The sequence below is a fragment of the Capricornis sumatraensis genome, chromosome 16 (genome assembly GCF_032405125.1).
Source record: "Capricornis sumatraensis isolate serow.1 chromosome 16, serow.2, whole genome shotgun sequence".
NCBI lineage: Eukaryota > Metazoa > Chordata > Mammalia > Artiodactyla > Bovidae > Capricornis > Capricornis sumatraensis.
This window is the reverse complement of record NC_091084.1, coordinates 65,356,180-65,375,102: the sequence shown is the minus strand read 5'-3', so window position 1 is coordinate 65,375,102 and position 18,923 is coordinate 65,356,180. Positions and strand designations below refer to the sequence as shown.

The window sequence follows — 18,923 nt, the reverse complement described above, 5'->3', positions numbered from 1 at the left end:
TGGGGACTCCTCTGGTGGTCTAGTGGTTAAGAATCTGCCTTCCAATGCCGAGGACGTGGGTTCCATCTTTGGTCTGGAAACCAAGATCCTACATGCCACGGGGCAGCTAACCCCTCACTCCTCACTGCTAAGCCCATATGCTCTAGAGCCCATGCTCTGTGACAAAAACCCGAGGGCCGCAACTGGAGAGAAGCCCCCCATTGCATCTAGAGAAAGCCCGCACACCACAGCAAAGGGCCCACGTAGCCAAAATTTTTAAAAAAAATTTTTTAAAAAGAAGTACTTGAACTGCCCCCAGACAGCATGGAAAAGAACCACCACACAGCCTGGCACAGGAATTAGGGGCTGAGAGGAGAGGCCCAGAGAGATTCCCATGGTCGGAGCTGGGAGAAGGCCCGTGGGATGGTGGAGAGAGTGGGGATGTTGAAAAAGAAACTGTATTAGCATAAGGTCTGGTGGGGCCAGGCCCTGCCAAGTGTTTCATTCAACTGTTAGGGCAGGACTGGAAGTGAAAGGGAATCTAGATTGCTGTTGTGCATCTGGGTGACAGTTGCCACCTCCGCCTGCTGCCTCTGGGTAAACAGTAATTATGCATGCCGGCTTAGGCACTGTTCCTCTAACCAGCAAGGATCCTTGGAAGAATGTGCCCTGGCGACTCAGACATTTTCTTTTTCTCCCGCTCTCTCCTGCCCTCCTCCCCTCCAGGTGACCTGGTCTCCCGTGCCATGCACCACATGCAGGGGCGCCACCCGCTGTGTCCAGGCTCCAGCCCCGCGCGTCAGGCCCGCCAGCCGCCCCAGCCCATCACCTGGTCCCCCGACGCCCTCCACACACTGTACTACTTCCTGCGGTGTCCACAGATGGAGTCCATGGAGAACCCCAACCTGGACCCCCCGAGGATGGCCCTGAACAATGAACGGTAGGGCTCTGCCTTGGGCTGCGTACCTGGTGGGCCACGCGACCCCATGTGCGTGTGAAGCGACTGACAAGGTGGCTGAAGAACCCCGGCCCTGGCCTGTTTGCCTGTGGGGAGGTGGCCTGACACGGCGACGACTGTGCATTCGGATGGAGGAAGGTCTGGCCCTGGAGTGCAGTGGGGTTTGTTGACCCTGGGCTGATGCACTGTGGGTTGCTGAGGCTCCGAAGTTGAGCTTTGGCCCCTCTCAGCTCTAGCACTCATTCACCTGGGCTCTCAGAAATTCATTTGGTTCTTTTATAAAATGAGGTATTCACATCTACCTAGAAAAGTGGGTGGTAAGACGCGCGTGAGCTCATGCTCTGAGAAAAAACACTTAGGACAATGTCTGGGTGGTAACTGGCCCTCCATCAGTGGTAGCCGTCACCTCTGTTGATGACCGTGATGTCACTGTTACCATTATTCTTGTTAGAAATCTCAGGCATGTTTTGCCCCGTCCACTCATTTTACAGATGGGAACGTCATGGCTCTGGCCGATTATCTGATCTCCAGCAACTTAGTGGATGAACAGCCCCAGGGCCCAGGCCTGCTGGCTTCAGTCTAGTGCTCTCCCATAGGGGCCCAGCCCTTTCCCAGCTGATGGAGTTGGATCACCATCATTTTAATCCTCTGGGAGCTATCTAGCGAATGCAGGGCCGAGGCAGGCAGGGCCCGACACAGAGCGAGAAGGTGGCAGGTGGAGGCCCCGGCTTCCCTGAAGGAAGCACCAGCAGGGAGGTGGGGTCAGAGCACAGGCCCTCCACCCCAGCTGTTTCTGCTTTGCGGAGAGATTGTTGTGGTTGCCAGAGCTTGGCTGGGAGGGCGAAAGGGCCAAGAAAACATCTGGAGAGGGTGGGGATGGGGGGAAAGGGGGCTTGCTTATTGGTCGGTGAGGTCCCCGAGGGTGCCTGAGGCTGGGTCACCCAAACAAAGGTGACTGGGAGAGGAGGCAGAAGTACCTCCCTGGGACCCGCTGCCCCAGGCTGGGTGGCTTGGCCCTAGGGCTGTGACCATGGACGTTGGCTGCGGCGCTGGCCAAGGAGGTGCTCTTCTGCAGGCACTGTGCCCAGAACCCCTGGGATGTCTTTGTGGCCACCCTCTGGCTTTCCTCCTGGGAGGATTCCCAGGGCCTGATGCTCCAAAACATGGCATCAGGGTTCCTGTGTGACCCAAGCTGGTTGTCTGTATGTGATTGTTGCAGCTGCGCTGGAGTGGTAACATACACACGAGTGTGTGTTTAAATAGCCCATTATTTACAAACCGCACTGTCTGTGGCACAAAGAAATTGGACGCAAAGGCATTTTTCCATGAATCATTTCAAATGAGTGTTAGACACATGGAAAATTGGAACCACCATGAGGAAAAAAGAATCCCCAAATGTCAGATTTGGGGACGGTAAGGAGGACACCTTAAGAATACCCAGGCGGGTGGACGGCCCAACAGCTCTCTGATGGCCCAGCTCCTAGCTGCTGAGCAGGTCCTGCTGGACTTGGGCTCCCTCTGGGAGCCCTGCCACCCAAGGGAGGCTGTGCCACCCTTGGAGAGCCAGGCTGGCCTTCCCGCCTCAGGCCAGGCCACATGTCCCTGTGAGGCATTGCCGCTCTGACACCCTTAGCAGAGCTCTGGGGCCCCTCTTCGCTCCTGTGCACAAAGAGGCTGGAGCTTGCTAGGGCTCCAGGGAGACACCCTTTGCTTCTGTGAGTCTGGCAGTGTCTCTGTCCTCTCCCGTCCCGCACTTTATTCCCTTGAGGTTCCTCCCTCTGTCCTGGGTCTGGAACATGGGGTCAGGTCTCCCAACCAGAATAAGGCAGAACCTCTGGGTCTGCTTGGGGATTCGATGGTTTGGGGATGTCTGGGTCTGTTGGGATTAAGGGACCTCTTCCATGACCTCGCACGCGTGGGCTAAGGAGCTCAGCTCGGTCACTTGGGTTTGGCCCATGACACCATTGATGATGCCACTCCAGTCTGTGCTCGTAGGTTTCCGCTTTGAAGAAACTGCCCTTCTCCCTTCCCACTGGGTGCTGTGTGTGACCACAATAATGCTGACAAGGGGCGGGTGGGTCATACATTCATCCCTCCACGAAGCTCATCCTGGGTCCCTGCTATGCCACAGGCCGCCTCTACACTAGTCAATGGGGCTCCAGTATCTCTCCATGAAGACCATCTTCCCCATGGCTTCCCGCTCTGGGTTTGGAGGGAGGAGGGAAGTAGGGACTGCAAGGGGACGGCTTTGCAGGGGCACAAGGAGGCACTTTTATGTGCTTCCATCTGCCACTGCGGTGAGCCGGGCAGCAGTGGGGAAGGGAGCACAGGCTTCAGACAGAGACCTGAGCTCAGATCCAGCCTCCCACACAGGCCCCTCCACGGCTCAGGCTCCCTATCTGTAAAATGGGGCTGTGAGATAACACACGTGAAAGGAGCCACCTCTTCCCTTTAAAAGGGCAGCTCTACCTATTGCTGCTTCTTCCGTGCCCCACAATGAATCAGCAAGGTACGTGCTAACATTACAAATGAGGGCACAGGGCTGGGGGGCACCGAGCTGCTGAGTACCCGGGCAAGGATTCAAATCAGGTCTCTCTGACCTCACCAGCCAGGCTACAGCATTCCCAGCCGCGGCTGAGAACCAGTCTTAAAGCTCTAAGAAAACCTGGGTGGGTCCCAGCCCTGGGGACCCACCTCCTCCAGGGCTGTTCTGGCCCCACCAGCCTCTCCTCTCCCAGGACACCTTCCTCGCCTCCTGGGGAGGGCCCCTGCAGCTGAAACCTCCCTGCACCCTCCCAGGATCCCTTTCTTGCTGGCAGCTTTGCATCACAGGCACCAGCGAGGCATACGGCAGGGTCTCAAACACAGGATTAGTCCCAGCTGCCATCCTGCAGGGCACATCATCACCCGTGACCAAGCTCAGAAAGTGAAAGCACTTGCTGTCAGAAATCCAGGGTTACCCAGGGAGATGGGGGGAGCCTCCTTCCCCCCTACTCTGTGGTCTGGAGGAGAACGGACAACCATCTGGCTCAGCATGGTCCTCGCTCACTGTGCCTGGAGGCAGAGGGACGGGGAGCCAGAACAGAGGGCATGGTCCTCCTGGGAATGAGGAGTTTGGGGAAGTGGGGAGGGAGGTCGTGGAGACATGCAGGAGCGGAGGGAGGTCTGCTGTCTCGCCAGTGAGTTGCTGGACGAGGACATCATATAGCAGAGCACATGGAGGAAGACAGATACAGCTAGAGAAGCAGAGGGGGTGGAGGTGGAGGGGGGCAGAAATCTGGCTTTCTGCCTCAGAACCTTGGGCATTGGGGGTGCTCAGACTCCCCAAGAAGTGCTGTCAGCAGCCCGGAGAAGCCAGACACCTGCGGAATACTGGGAATGAAGGTGGGACGCTTGTCTACACCCCAGTCCATTTGCTTGAGCTTCACACCCTGGCCCCTGCCTTCTATCTCCCCACGCCAGCCCTGCATGGTGCCCTTCTGTGGAGAGAAGCATGCTCCAAAGGCTCAGGCCCTGCTGGTGTTCAGGATACTGAGCCAGGAGGAGCGTCTGATTTGGGATGCAGCTTAGAAACATCTGGTGTTCTGTTTCTTAGCCAACGGAGCACAGTCGGAGGGGAAAACTGCAATTCAAAGAGATCTCACTTCTCACTGACTGATTTTAGAACCTTCAACCTGTCCCTTAGTCTCTGCAAAGCCTGAGGGTACATGTTACTTGTACTTTTCACAGCCACCCTTAAGTTACGAGTGCTAGGAAGCTAATGCAGGCAGGACTTTTTTAGAGCAGGACCTGGACACCGTGAATGCTCGGTATTAGCTACTATGATGATTAGTATCAGGCAGAAGGAACAAGCGAATGCCATGACCACATGGCAGGAGATAGAGGGGGGACCTGGGGGCGAGAGAGAGAAACTGGGTAAGAACAAGGAAATACAGTCCAGAGTGATGCCCGAGGGGGCTGGGACCTCAGGGGCCAAGGCAAGGGGAGGGCTAAGCCTATGGCCTAGAAAGCCCTGCCCCGCTGTCTGGCTCCATGGTTTCAGGATCGACTGGTTTCCACTTGCCCTCTCCCCCCACATCCGCTCTCAGCACCTGGACTGCTCTGAGAATGCAGGTGCTAGGAAGCCCTTCCCATGCCGCTGTGAGGAGAGGCCCTCCTACCAGGAGCCAGTCCAGAGCTGTCTGGTACATGGTCCTGTGCCCCCGGCAGGGTCAGAAGTGACATGGGGCCCAGAATGCTGGTTTGATACCAAACGTAGTCCCCAGTTCCCATGGAGCTATTTTTGCTCAAAGTCTTTTTCCAGGTGGGATCCCAGAAGAAGGTACTGTGTGTCCAGCCCAGCCCTTGGGTCCCCTGATCCGTGTCTTGCTGGCCAAGAGGGTTCCTGAAAGTATGTGGACAGAACTCGGAAAAGCTGGAGTTAGCAAAGATGTGAGCCCACAGGGTTCTGGCCCACTCTACCTAAAGTCCATACCATTACCACAGGTACTGCCCAAGGTTGGGGGCTCCACCAGCCTCTAGGGTCATTCTGGAGGTATCATCTCTACTATCTTCTAGCAGTGTGACATGTCACCCCATCTTTCTAGGCCTCCAGTTTCCTTAATGGTAAAATGGTGAAGATAATAAGATGCTACTAGGATTAAATGAGTTTTGCCCTGCCCCCCCTCCCATTATGGTTATCAGCATTCTTAGATGACATGGTTGACATTGAGAATAGTCTCTCTTCATTGATGATGAATGTTTCTTTAGGATGAGGTTTCTTTAAAAGTGGTTCTCAAGCAGCATCTGGGTTAGTAATATGACTACAACTCATACAGTTACTACTAACTATTATTGATACTACTAAGATAACTACTGCCATTACCAATATAATAATTAATAATGCAACTCCTAATATTACTCCTACTTACAAACACCCCTACTGATTATAGCTAGCATTATAGAGCACATATTAAGTGACAGAAATGATACCATCTTAAGCAGTTCGCTTGTTAACTCATGTTTCTCGCTATACTTCTGTTGATCAGCAGGGAAGGGATATAAGAAAATTATGAAGGAGTGCCTTATGTGATTGAGTCTCCTGACTAATAAGAGAGGCAAAAACAAGACAAGGGGGGAAAACTGAGCATGAGCCAGCAGAGAGTGTTACAGGAAGCTTGATTGTCTGGTACTTCGTTAGGTCAGCTCTCAGGGCCTGCCACTGGCCTGGATTCAATCCCAGCTGTGTTACTTACGAGCTGGTGGCCTCGGTCCTTTAGCCTCTATGCCTCAGTTTCTTCTCAGCACAGGACCAGGAGTGCAGACTGCATGGAAAGGTCGTGGGGATTGAGTTAGTATGTGCAAAATATTAATGTTTGGCACACAGTTTGTGTCAGTCATCATCATTTCATCATCATTTTCTTTCCCTTCTTCATCATCATATTCACCATCCTGTTCCAGAGGATCTTGGAGAAGGCTGGCATCCTTGGAGGGGGGTGAGCATGTTAGAACAGACTGGGCTTCTAACGGGGCCTTAAAGACCAGCCACAGGACCCTGGGACAGATGGAGTGTGGGCAGCAGAAGTCACGGAGGGATTTTCTTGCTTCACAGTGTGTATTTTGCGACCAACATGCATCTCTCTCTTTTTTTTTTTTTTTTTTTTTGCTACACTGGGCCTTCACTGCTGTGTGCAGGCTTTCTCTAGTTGCGGCACATGGGGCTACTCTGTTGCAGTGTGCAGGCTTCTCATTTCAGTGGCTTCTCTGGCTGCAGCCACAGGCAGTAGGTGGGCACGAAGACTCGGTCATTGCAGCCCTCAGGCTCTAGAGCGTGCTAGCTTCAGTAGATTTTGTGCACAGGCTTAGCTGCCCTGTGGCACGTGGGATCTTTCCAGACCAGGGATCGAACCTGTGGCCCCTATATTGGCAGGTGGATTCTTAACCACCAGGACCTGGACAAGCAGGGAAGTCCGGATCTCCATTTTTTTCAAACACAGAATAGGGGTATGTGTGTGTTTTTAAGTCATCACTGGTTGTTGTTTGCCTAGGTAGATGCTTCTAGGTGGGACTCGAGTGGTTTTCTCGTGGAGACCTGCATTCTCAAGGGTGTGCGAGGATCAAGCCAGCCCCTCCTCCTCTAGCCATGTGATCCGAACACGTCTCCTTACCTTCTGAGACCCGGTTTCCTCCTGTGTAGAGTGAAGATCCCAGCAGTACCTGCTTCCTGGGGGAGCCTCAAAATCCTGGGGCAGGGCTCCCAATCCCCATAACACATGAAGCCCACAGTGAGGAGAGGCCCTTCTTTGTTCCAGTCTGGATGCAGGAGGGGGCTGTTTCCCCTAGGATGAGCACTTTACATAAATAGGAGGCACCCGCAGACAGGCTGAGTGTTCAGTCTGAAGAAATGGGCTCGTTAATCTTTTGCTCAGCTTGCGAAAGTGTTTTCTTATCAAATAATAGAGATGATGGCAGTGATGGCTTTGTACTCCTGACTTGTGGTTCCCTTAAATACCATTTCAAGAAGATTTGCAATGTTAAGCTCTTTTCTTTCTACTCCCCCCCACTTTTGTGCATTAAATTTCCATCTGTTTACCCAGAATGGAAGTAAAAGAAATAAAAATAGCTATTGGGTGGATTAAGTACTTTTCTCCATGCGCTCCTCAAGCTGGTGTGTCCAGGGACCTCTGAAGCCACTTGTCTGTGGTCTGCGGTGCACACAGGGAGCCATCCCTGCCACCCCTAGTCATTCCCCATCCTTCTGTCTCCTTTTTACTTTCCTCCAAGCACCCTCCTCTGTCTGAAGCTACCTTGTCTATGTATTTGCTTACTTCCTTTTCTGCCCTCTTCTCACCCCTCTAGAAGGTAAACGCCCAAAGGTCAGTGTAACCCCTGTGACTCTAGCACATAGAACATTCCCTGGCACAGAGTAAGCAGTTAAGTATTTTGTTCAGTGAGATAGGCTATAGAGCCTAAAGGTTGGAGTTATGGAGTCAGAAAGACCATCCCTGGGGTCTCTGCTCTGCTGTTGATGAGCTGTGTGACTATGGGCACATTAATTTATCAGGCCTCAGTTTCCCCAGATTTTCATGAAAAATGGCTTGATCTGCTTGCCAAGGTTTTTGTATGGATCCAATGAGGTAATCCACTGAAAGGACTTAGCACAGAAAAAGTCTTCATACATGGTAGCTGCTATTAGCTGTATAATTACTATTTTCATAAACCTGTGAAAGGACTCATAACTAAATCGTGTTTAATGCTTAAATAACCCAAAACAATGGTGATTTTAAAAATCACATCTACTCAAAATGCTTGTTTTCTTCTCCTCTTGTATATACCTCCTTCAGTCTCTGCCTTTAATTCCCTCTTAACTCCCCCTGACAGTAGCCAGTGAACCAGGCAAGTGACAAAGATGAGGTAGACCAGATGGACCAAAGGACTAGCTCAGTGAGGACTGTTTTGAACAGAAATATGTACCAACTTTGGATATATCACAACCCACCATCCAAGAATCTCAAAGAACTCTAAAAACTGGACTTCATCCACCCGTTGGTTTGCAAACCGAGCAGCAAGTCAAATGCTCCAAAGTCAGTGGTGTACTTGTGTCCCAGGCCCCTCGCTTGCTGGTTTGGTCCCAGTGCCTATGCAGGACAGGCTGCCACCGACAAGTGTTACGTGTGGAAGTGGTGTGAACTGATAGATATTTACATGGGCTACAAGCATCTGGGGGCTTCCCTGGTGGCTCAGCTGGTAAAGAATCTGCCTGCAATGCGGGAGACCTGGGTTCAATCCCTGGGTTGGGAAGACCCTTTGGAGAAGGGAAAGGCTAGCCACTCCAGTATTCTGGCCTGGAGAATTCCATGGACTGTATAGTCCATGGGGTCACAAATAGTCAGACACGACTGAGCAACTTTCACTTCACAAACATCTGGACAAAACTTTTTTTTTTTAATATTTACTGTTATTTTTGGCTGCACTGGGTCTCGTTGCTGGGTTCAAGCTTTCTCTAGTTGCGGCAAGCCGGGGCTACTCTCTAGTTGCAGGGCATGGGCTGCTGTTTGTGGTGGCTCCTCTTGCTGCAGAGTACAGGCTCTAGGCTGTGATGGGCTTCCGTAGTTGCAGCTCACAGGCTTAGCTGCCCTATGGCATGTGGGATCTTCCAGGACCAGGGATCAAACCTGTGTCCCCTGCATCGGCAGGCAAATTCTTAACCGCTGGACCACCAGGGAAGTCCTGGACAGTTTTATGGCTTATAAAGCACTTTATAACCGCAGCTGTCTAGCAGTTCCTCACAAGCTCTCGAGGGAAGCTCTTGAAGGAAGGCGCAGACTGAGGCCTTCTCCCGCAGCAGAGGGCAAGACGGACACCCAAAGTCACAGCTGGAAAGAGACAGCTCAGAGCTTAGACAGGGAAAGCCAATGATAAGGCTACAGTGAATTCACGGTATCACAGGCAATACCTCCCTCCCGCCTTCCAGGGAAGAGAGAACAAGACCCTGGAAGCTGGTCCCTCCATCAGCACCTCCTGTGACTTGGGCTGCCCGCTCTCAACTTCTCGGGGCCTCTTCCCCCAACAGGCTTGAGTTTGCTGGCTCTGGGTGGCCAGCACAGGTGGGCATCCATCCAGCTTTCGAGAAGGAGTGAGCCAGGGATAGGGGGCAGACAGAGGAAGTAGCAGTGCCAGATAACAGAGGCTGGAGACAGGATCCCAGCCCAGCCGTTGACAGGTGCCCCGGGGGCTGCCTGTTGCGTATGACTTCCTGTCCCATTGTTGCGCCCACCGGTCCCACCGGGAAGGAGAGGACCGGGAACTGCCAGGCCCGGGGATGTTTTTATAACATGTAGGCACAATCCCCTTTGTCGACAGCATCGCCAGGCTCCCCGAGAGAGCCTCGGTGCTGGGAAGTCCCAACTCCAGGGAATGGAGTTTGCTTTCTCAAAGAAGGCAGCTTCCGAGGCTGAGCATGGACTTTCCAGACCCCTGGGGATGGGGCAAGATAGAGCTCAGGCGATGTCTATAGTCACATGGGCGGGCTCTGGCCTGCTCCTACTTGCCTGCCAGCCAGCTCCCATAACTCCCTCCTCCCACAAGCCCAGCACCTCTGACGGCCGCCTCCTTAGCTGTTTTCATATTTCCAATTTGGGGACAGAAGGCTTTTAAGGGGTCCGGAGTGTTCCCTTGGGGCTTTGGGCCCCAGCCCAGCACCCCAATCCCTCCTGCCCTCAGTGCTGGTGAGGCGGTGGGCACAGCAGGCCTGCAGGCGCACCACGGTAACTCTTTTCCCCCTCATGCCTGCCTTCCAGTTCTCCACCGGCCAGGGGCTCAGAGCGTTTCATGGATGACAGTTTGGTCTCTGGAAAGACCTAGGAGTCTTTCGCTTTAGAGCCAGACAGCTCCCCACTGGCTAGCTGTGTGACCTTGGACATGTGTCCAAACCTCTCAAAGCCTTGGTGTTCACATTTGTAAAACGCAGACTAATAGTTATACCTCCCTTACAGGGTAGCTGTTAGAGGGTAAAGTTTGCAGAATGGCCTCATGCTTACTTGGCACATAGTAGGCCCTCAGCAAATCTTAGCAACGTGGCTCTACTGCTTTACTGCCCAGGCCAGCATCTTCCCTGAAGCTGCAGTTGGGCTGGGGGTACAGAAAGCCTGAACAAGTGCTGGGAACCTTTTTCTCTGACTGAGTTGGAGTGCACTGCCTCTACAGTACAGGTCAAATTCACTGGTAACCAGTCGGGAACGTTCCCCTTACACATGTGCTTCTCTGCCAGGCCTCAACAGACATGCCCCTACCTCCTCCTAGAAGTTTCTGGAAACTTTTTTTTTTTAATCCTTTCATCACGTGCTCAGTTGCATCCAACTCTTTGCAACCCCATGGACTGTAGCCGGCCAGGCTCCTCTGTCCATGGGACTTTCCAGACAAGGATACAGGAGTGGGTTGCCATTTCCTCCTCCAAGAGATCTTCCTGACCCAGGGATCGAACTCTTGTGTCTCCTGCACTACAGGTGGATTCTTTACCACTTGAGCCATTGGACTGATTGGTTGATTGATTGATTGGGGTATGCTGGGTCTTATTTTCAGCACTTGTGATCTTCATTGCTGTGTGTGACATGTTTTAGCAGTGGCACGTGGGATCTTAGTTCCCTGACCAGCGACCCAACCCAGGCCCCCTGTATTGGGAGCATGGAGTCTTAACTAACCACTGGGCCACCAGAAAAGTCCCTTCTGGAAACTCTTCACCTGACTGTGTGAATGGGTCCCCTTTCTGCCTTAGACTCTGGGGTATGGGAGAAGGCAGATGCTGTGTGATGATACCCAGCTGAATCCAGACAGGAATACCTATTCAGAGACTAAATAAAAGACCCAACCCCCACCCCACTGCTCAGCAGTTATCCGCGGGAAAACTGGAGCAGGACAGCTAAGCCACAGGCTCCTCTCCAGCCTGACTTGGCCAAGGTCCATGAGTGGCGACAAGCACCGTCACCGTGTTTTGAAAGCACTGTGTTCAAAAGAAGGAGCATGTACTTGAGCAGGCTGGAGGCCCTTGCCGGTCTGACTTCTTTCACATGGTGAAAGAACTGTGGCTTCTTGTCAGCCGTCACAGACGCTGAGCCTGGGTGATTCTGCATCTCTTACACCTTCATGCAGCAGCGAGCCCCGTGGGTGGGGTGTGGCTGGGAGGCCAAGGGAGCCACACCCTAGCAAGGTGGAGAGAGGCCTGCCTTCACCCCACTCCATTCCAGGTGCGTGGGAAGCAGCGATTCTCTGCCGGCTGGGCCAGCTGCTGGCCAGCCAGGCCACCATGCGGGAGGGCCTTGGCCTGAGAGGCCAGATAGAGGCCTTGAAGCTCGCAGCACTGGGAGTCCTCCCTGCTGGGTGGGAGAGGGTGGAGGGGTGCAGTCTCCACTGGAATCTGTAACATCCGCCCACATAAGAAGCCACCCTGGAGTCAGGCCCAGTTATCAAAGATAGATGGCTGTGTCCCCTGAATCGCGGCTCACGGCCACATGGACATCTGCTGAACTACACCTGCCATTGCCTCCATGGGATGGCTCCAGCCTCCCAGAAAAACCGCCTTAGCCCCAGTCGGCTGAGTTCCCCCAGGAAGCGGTTCCTGGGTAGAAAATTCTCCTGTGAAATGGTTATCTTTTTATCAGGGCAATATTTTCTTTCTTTTCTGAAGAGAACCATTTGTTAATACCCAAGTCAGCTCAGGCCTCTAAGCATGGAAGACGAAGTGCTTCCCTGTTTCATGAGCTCATCTGGCTGACTTAGAGCTCAGGGACCCTGCGGAGAGCGCTAGAGTAAGAGCAGACCCCTGAGAACATGTTCGCAGCTCGAGGGCTCTGCCTCCAGGAGTGAGAGGCATGCTGTGAATTTCTAAATTCAAAAGTTGAGTCTCTAACATGGGCTTCTGTCCTGAGGGATGCACAACAGCAGTCTCTGCCTTCAGAGAAATTATAGTCTGAGGACAAAGCAGTCAATGCCAGCTAGCAAAATGATTACAACTGGTGTATGTTTTGGGGCTCCCCAGGTGGTGCTAGTGGTAAAGAACCTGCCTGCCAATGCAGGAGACATAAGAGATGTGGGTTCGATCCCTAGGTCAGGAAGATCCCCTGGAGGAGAGAATAGCCACCCGCTCTAGTATTCTGGCCTGGAGAATCCCGTGGATAGAGGAGCCTGGCGGGCTACAGTCCATGGGGTAGCAGAGAGTCGGACACGACTGAAGCAAGTTAGCATGCATGTGCTGTGCAGGAGCAGAATGGAGACCAGGCTCAGGGCGGGTGGGCAGAGAGGGCCTCCCACTGCTGCAGGGACCCATGAGCCAGGCAAGGTGCTTTACCCAAGTGCTAAATACTAGGGTGACCGGGTGTTTGTGTTTGCCTGAGACACTTGTCTCTTATGCCTGCTGTCCCAGTGTTGTTGGCAGGAGCACTCCTCTTCCTTCTCAAATGTGGTCCAGCTTGGTGACAGATTACACGGTTAATCTGTGCTTAATACTCATCATTCCCAAGATGAAAGCGGTGGTGTAGGGTCCAGAAAATGGGAAGCCAGAGTCAACTTACTAAGCTAGGTGGCAGTGGAGTATACTATTTGGGAGCTTGGATCTTGGGGGTACCCTGCCTGGTACTGCCTCCCTGCTCTGCCACTTACTAGGTGTGTGACCTAGAGCAAGTTGCTTGACCTCTACAGGCCTCAGTTTCCCCATGTATAAAGTGGGGACAATAATAATACCTGTTTCCTAAAGTAGCAATGAGGATGAGATGAGTCAATAGATGTAAAGGGCTTAAAACAGTGCCAGGTGCTTAGCAGATGCTCTGTACACACTAACTGTTTGTGTTTCCTGAGTAATCCTGGCTGCCTGAGGAGCTGGGCCAGCATACCCCAGGATACCCCTATTACTACACTATTGGCCTCCCATCCATAGCTCATGTTGAGGTTCCCTGATGGGCAACCAATAGGAAGAGGTAGGAAAGTCATTCACAGCTAATCACGACTGGGTTGTAATCTAAATTTATATCCATATGCATATCTGAGCAAGTAGAGGTTTTTCTGGTGCCTCTAATCTGTACCAGATGGGTTTTAATAAGAAAAGCACATTTCCCCGAAGAAAGCCCTAAGCCCTGCCTCTCACAGAAGTCACCTGACCCCAGGTGGAGATTCTGCTAGGGGTCAGCTGCCGGGTCCGAGGCCAAGGGGCTGTTGGGGGGAGATAGTCCTCAGAGTCAGAAGAGAGATGCCTGCTCAGCTCTGACTCCAAGCTGAGCCAAACCACTCTGGTTTACCAAGCCATTCTAGAAAAATAATTAGTCCAAGATGTGAGCCAGACTAGAATCGCGTCCTTTGTGCTGAGAGTGGAATCTGACTTCATTTGGGACAATGTTGGTTTCATTCTCCATGGATGTTTTGGCTTGGTGTTAGGCCACCGCAGCCCTCCGGAAATCTTGGGGGATCTGGGGGTGAGGGCCTCAGAGTTGGCAAAGCAGAGCCAACCTTGACTTTCCCAGAGCAGTCTCTGCTTGAAGAGCTGGCACTTGATTGGGAAAAGGTTGCCATCTTTGCAGGTTCCTGATGGTGCCACTTACCAGGCCCAATCCAGCCAGCATGGCAGGGTGGGGTGTGGAAGCAGTGTGCTTCTGAATAAGGTCCTGAAGAGAGAAGGATTAGAGGGAAGGTCACCCCATCCACCCTAGGGCTCAGCAGTGACCCTCACTAAAGGCAGGGCAAAGTCAGTGCAAGAATTTAGGGCTGAGGGTGGGAGATCTTCTGGCCAGCCCCTCTCTCGACCATCATCTGTGTGGCTGGTCCTTGAGAGATTCCTTTCCTAGACTAAGGATCCTTACCTCAGGGTGGGCTGAGCTTAGATGTTGATGAAGACATCTCCTTACGGAGCTAGCCTAAGGCATCATGGGCCTCCCCAAACCCTCCCAGCCCCGGGAGCCAGGCCTGTGCCCCAAGACCCCCCTCTGCTCCCAGTCAACAGTGGAAGTTAAGAAACCATGGCCCAGGTTTCCTGGGGCTGAGCTCAGGCCGGGTGTCGAGGGCCTACGCAGCCGGTGGACACCTCCCAGACCCGCCTGCCTGAATACTTGAACCCCGTCCTCATGGGTGGGCGCAGAGGGGACATGCCTACTGGCCCCAGACTTGGCCTGCCCGGTGGGGACAGAGACACAAGGTCTTATCATGCCTGGGCCTCCAGTTCTGCCAACCTGACTCTCTCCCCAAGGCCCCTGCCCACCTCAAGGAAGAACAGAGCCTGCTTTGAGCTGGAAATCGGAGGCGTTTCCTATTTCATGTTGTTAAGACACCGCTTATGGGACTGTAATCCCAATAAATCATACGCTTGCTGAGTGGGGCAGGGTTTGTTTTTTGTTTTTTTTCCCCAGGCTGCAGGGACCTCTTAAAACCAAGGCCTTAAGAAGTTTCTTCTCTTTCATTTCTTTTTTAATGGGAAAAAATGGCTTTTGCAGGCCTGGTCCTGGTGAGGGGCCTTGTGAGCCTGTTGGCCTGATATTCTCAGGCTCAAATGTTTGATTAAAGAGGGAGAAGAGAAACTGAGTCACGACGCTTGGAGCTGGTCTCCCTGTTGCTGCTGACAGGTTCTGTGACCTTAGGCGAGACACTGGGCCTCCTGGGGCCTCTGTTTCCTCCTCCTCACCCCACTTCCTGTTAAAGGCCCACTTTCTTTGCTATATTTTATGAGTTTTCCTCATGATGTGAATTGCTATTTTATGCACACAAAGACAAATGCTTGGAGTCGGTGACCCTTTTAAGCGGCCTTGTTTGTCACAGTAGCAGCCCGACCGGATGTGTTTGCAAGCATATGTGTGGTGTTTCCGAGGTTAGGCAGCCAGCAGCCCTCGAGGACTGCAGGTCCCTCACAGTATCCCATGCCTACCCCCTCACGCCCTCGCTTGTTCATGACCCCGAAGCTCCTGGGTCTGTGTTGTCCTTGCCCCTTCCCCCGTCTAGGATTCTTGATGGCCAAGGCCCTGCACCGCCAGAAACAGTCTCCAGATCACACTCGACATAGTGGTTGCGTTTGTTGCTCTATTTTATGAGCTGGGGTGGAGTGGGTGGTGGGCAGCTCGCTGGTAGGCTTTTGCAAGCTTTGCATGTTTATACTTGCAGGAAGGTTGGGGGATGTGGAGAGGGAATTGGCTGGGCTTGATGAAGGCTGGAGCTGAGGCATTTAATAGATTCTTGTAGCCTTTTCTGCTATTATGTATTTTCTCTATCAACAGACACTAAAGTGATAGTAACAGCTAACCTTTACCAAGAATTTACCATGTGCTAAGCACTTTATGTACATACTTTTGGCTGTCTTATGAGGTGGCCCTATTATTGATACCCATTTTGTTGATGGGACAGCTGAGTCTAGAGAGAGAAGATAACTTGCACAGGATTATAATTTAATTCATCAAGAGTGCAATGGATTGCAACCTAGGGCAGTCTCCCTCAAGAGCCCGTGTACTTGATCTCTGTACAGAAGTTACAGCTTTTATCTTATGGAGGCTGTGAAATAACAGCAAAAGGGTTTCTCATGATGGTAAGTGTCTAGAAACCACCAACCTAACCCCATCTTTAAAAGAAAAATAGGCCCAAAGAAGGTAATGATATGCCCAAGGTTATAGACTCAATTCAGTGGCTTCTAGAAACTAGGGTTTTCTCCCAGTGAAGATTCGGTGTAGAATCCTCAGATCCTTAAGCCAGGAGTGTGCATGTACACCACACACCATTCTAGAATTGGACTGGGGTGGGATGCCAGCCCCATGCCTGTAAAGGCAGCAGTTCTCAAAGTGTGGTCTGGGGACCCTCTGGGTCCCAGAGACTTCTCAGGAGGCCCCAGGGTCAGCATTATTTTCATAACAATGAGATGTTATTTGCCTTTTCACTCATTTTCTCACAAGTCCCTGGGGAGTTTTTCAGAGACTGTGTGACATACAAGCACAGTATCACTCTGATGGCTGACAGAATGTGTATTCAGAGGTTTGAAGTTCTCTGTTTTAATTTCGGATACAGTAATTAGCGATAGAACAACACACATAAACCAAAGCTCTTTGAGGGCATGAATAATCTGTAAGAGTACAAAGGGGATCCTGAGACCAAAGCACTTGAGAACCACTAGTCCAAGGTGCCAGGCCCAGCACAGGGGACAGTCAGTGGCTTGCGGCCAACCGCAGCCTGGCGAAAAGGCAAAAAGAGAAAAGCAGGCCTTTTTCTCTGGAAGGGAACCAGAGAGCCCCTGGGGACGGTGCATAGCCAATCATTCCCAGCCTTGCTCCTCTGGAGTCCTTTCACCCTGTGTTAGATCACAGCCGTGGCCAGTACAGATGGGAGTTTTTATGGGGATTTTCCAGAATGTCCAGTAATGAAGGCCAGCTTCTCAGCATGCCCAATGGGCTAGATGAAATAACCTGAAAGGAAATAGTAGCCTGGAACCCACAGGCCAAGGGAAGGATGTTATTGAGAAAGTCCATGAATTGCTCATCATTTTACTTTCCTATGGGCCACAGGTCAACTGGTGGGTAGGCCAAGGAGAAAGGCCTGAAAGGATCATTTGGGGGCCTGCAATGGCCTTGGATGTGGACAAGTGGGCACCAGTCAGAGGCATAGTGATAGCTTTAACCCTGGAGTATTTTTGTATGTTGAGAATATTAATCAGTGTGCAATTCAAAGAACAGAAACCACCCTAGGTGTTTTCAACAAGAAGGGATTCAATGTAGGGAATTATGTGCCAAAAGAATCATTATGTGGGCTCAAGGAGCAGGTCTAAGGCTGAACCTCCAGGAATGACTCCAACCAAGAACAATACAAAACTTGCTATTGGAGGGTTTCTCCCTCTGAGATGACCCCAGAAACTGCAATTCAGGATTGAAGCTGGAGTCAAGAAGTTTTCGCTGTTGCCTTCAGTAGCAGTACTGCTGTCTCTGAAGCACTCAGGAAGTCAGGAAATGGACGCTGGAATGCTCTACAAGGGGAAAGTAATACTTCATGTTTTATGATTTGGTGTGCTGGTAGAACCAAGCAAAGAAGACACAAAGGGGACCTCCGCCTCACGTCCATTTATCAGATCTCATGCAGCTATGTCTTAATGGTGAAGTCTAATTACAAAGGAGTCTGCGAAATGTAGTTTTCAGTTTTCCACATCTCCAGCTAAGTTGGTAAATTGGAGGCTTAATGAACCAGTCCCCAGTATCTGCCCACCAGTTACCAATACTCTATCTTTTCACGTGCCGAGTTGTAAGAGGCACAAGCCTGGGGAATGCATCACAACACCATCTAATTAGACTTCATGGTTTCCTGACTTCCCTCTCGGATTTCCCGTAGGGCAGCTGGGAGATGCTGCTCAGAGCGTTTGTGGCCACACTTGGCTCTTTGTCTTGGCTGTTGGCCACAATAGAGAAGAATGGCTGGCACATCCGTGAACTATCTTTTTGCTTACCCTTCAGTCTCCAGTGCTGGTGGATTAAATAAAGCCTTCCCCTTGAATCAGAAGGACTGATATGTAGACGTATGTCTCTAAGCTTACCTTGCAGCACTGTGGTATAAGAACTGTAAAATTCCAAAATATTTGGGGGGAATTCAAATGGGCATTCACAACCAAGGAAGATCTTATAAACAGGAGGGTAATTCACAAATGAATTGTGGTTCCTTCCTGGATTCTACAAGCTCCCCACTAAGGGTCCTGACTTCCCACTCTTAACTAGTCTACATTGTGCCCTTGAAAAGTACATGTGTTTTTTTTTTTGTTGTTGTTGTTTTTTTCTGGGCAGAAAGAGGACTTGGTCCAGAACTGAAAACTCGGATGTATTCTGCCACATTCCTGATGCTTAGCCATCCTTTCAGTATTCAACTTAACTGAGGATCTGTTGTGTCCAGGCCCTGTGCCGGGTATACTTTGGAGAGGGATGGTAGAGGCATCATTCTTGTCTAAAGAGAAATAGTCTAGTCATGAACATGAGACATATTTATTCTCGAATAGAGTTCTAAGGGATCTTGGAGAAGGAAGAGTATTTTCACTGGAGAAGGGATGTGGGAAGGCCTCTAGAAAGAAGTGGCATTGGAACCAGTCCTTGAAGGATAAAGAGGATCTGGATGAGCAGAGGTGAGAGCTGGTTCATTCTTTCGAGGAGATGGGGACAGCCAGGGTGGGCTTGGGAACCATGAATGCCTGATGGTCTGGTGTGTCCTGATGAAAGGTTTGAGTCAGGGCTGGAAAGGAAGTTGGGGTGACGTTCTGAGCATCCCTGAAGGCCAGGGCTGCAAGCCTTCCCCAGCCTTTGGCCACCTTGTCATCATAGCAGTTGCTACAGGTAGCACACTTTGGACCTCCCTGGTGGCTCAGACGGAATCCGCCCATAATGGGGAGACCTGGGTCCAATCGCTGGGTTGGGAAGATTCCCTGGAGGCGGGCATGGCAATCCACTCCAGTATTCTTGCCTGGAGAATCCCCATGGACAGAGGAGCCTGCTTGGCTATAGTCCCTGGGGTCGCAAAGAGCTGG

The 18,923-nt window shown here is 51.7% G+C and overlaps 1 protein-coding gene across 1 annotated transcript in view; it reads left to right on the top strand.

The window, feature by feature from the left end:
* ABTB2 (ankyrin repeat and BTB domain containing 2) overlaps window positions 1–18,923 on the top strand; it is a 184,126-nt gene that overhangs the window by 139,743 nt on the left and 25,460 nt on the right. The window contains exon 3 of the mRNA XM_068988624.1: window positions 706–919. Within this exon, the coding sequence (XP_068844725.1) occupies window positions 706–919 (214 nt within the window). The remainder of the gene's footprint in view (window positions 1–705; window positions 920–18,923) is intronic.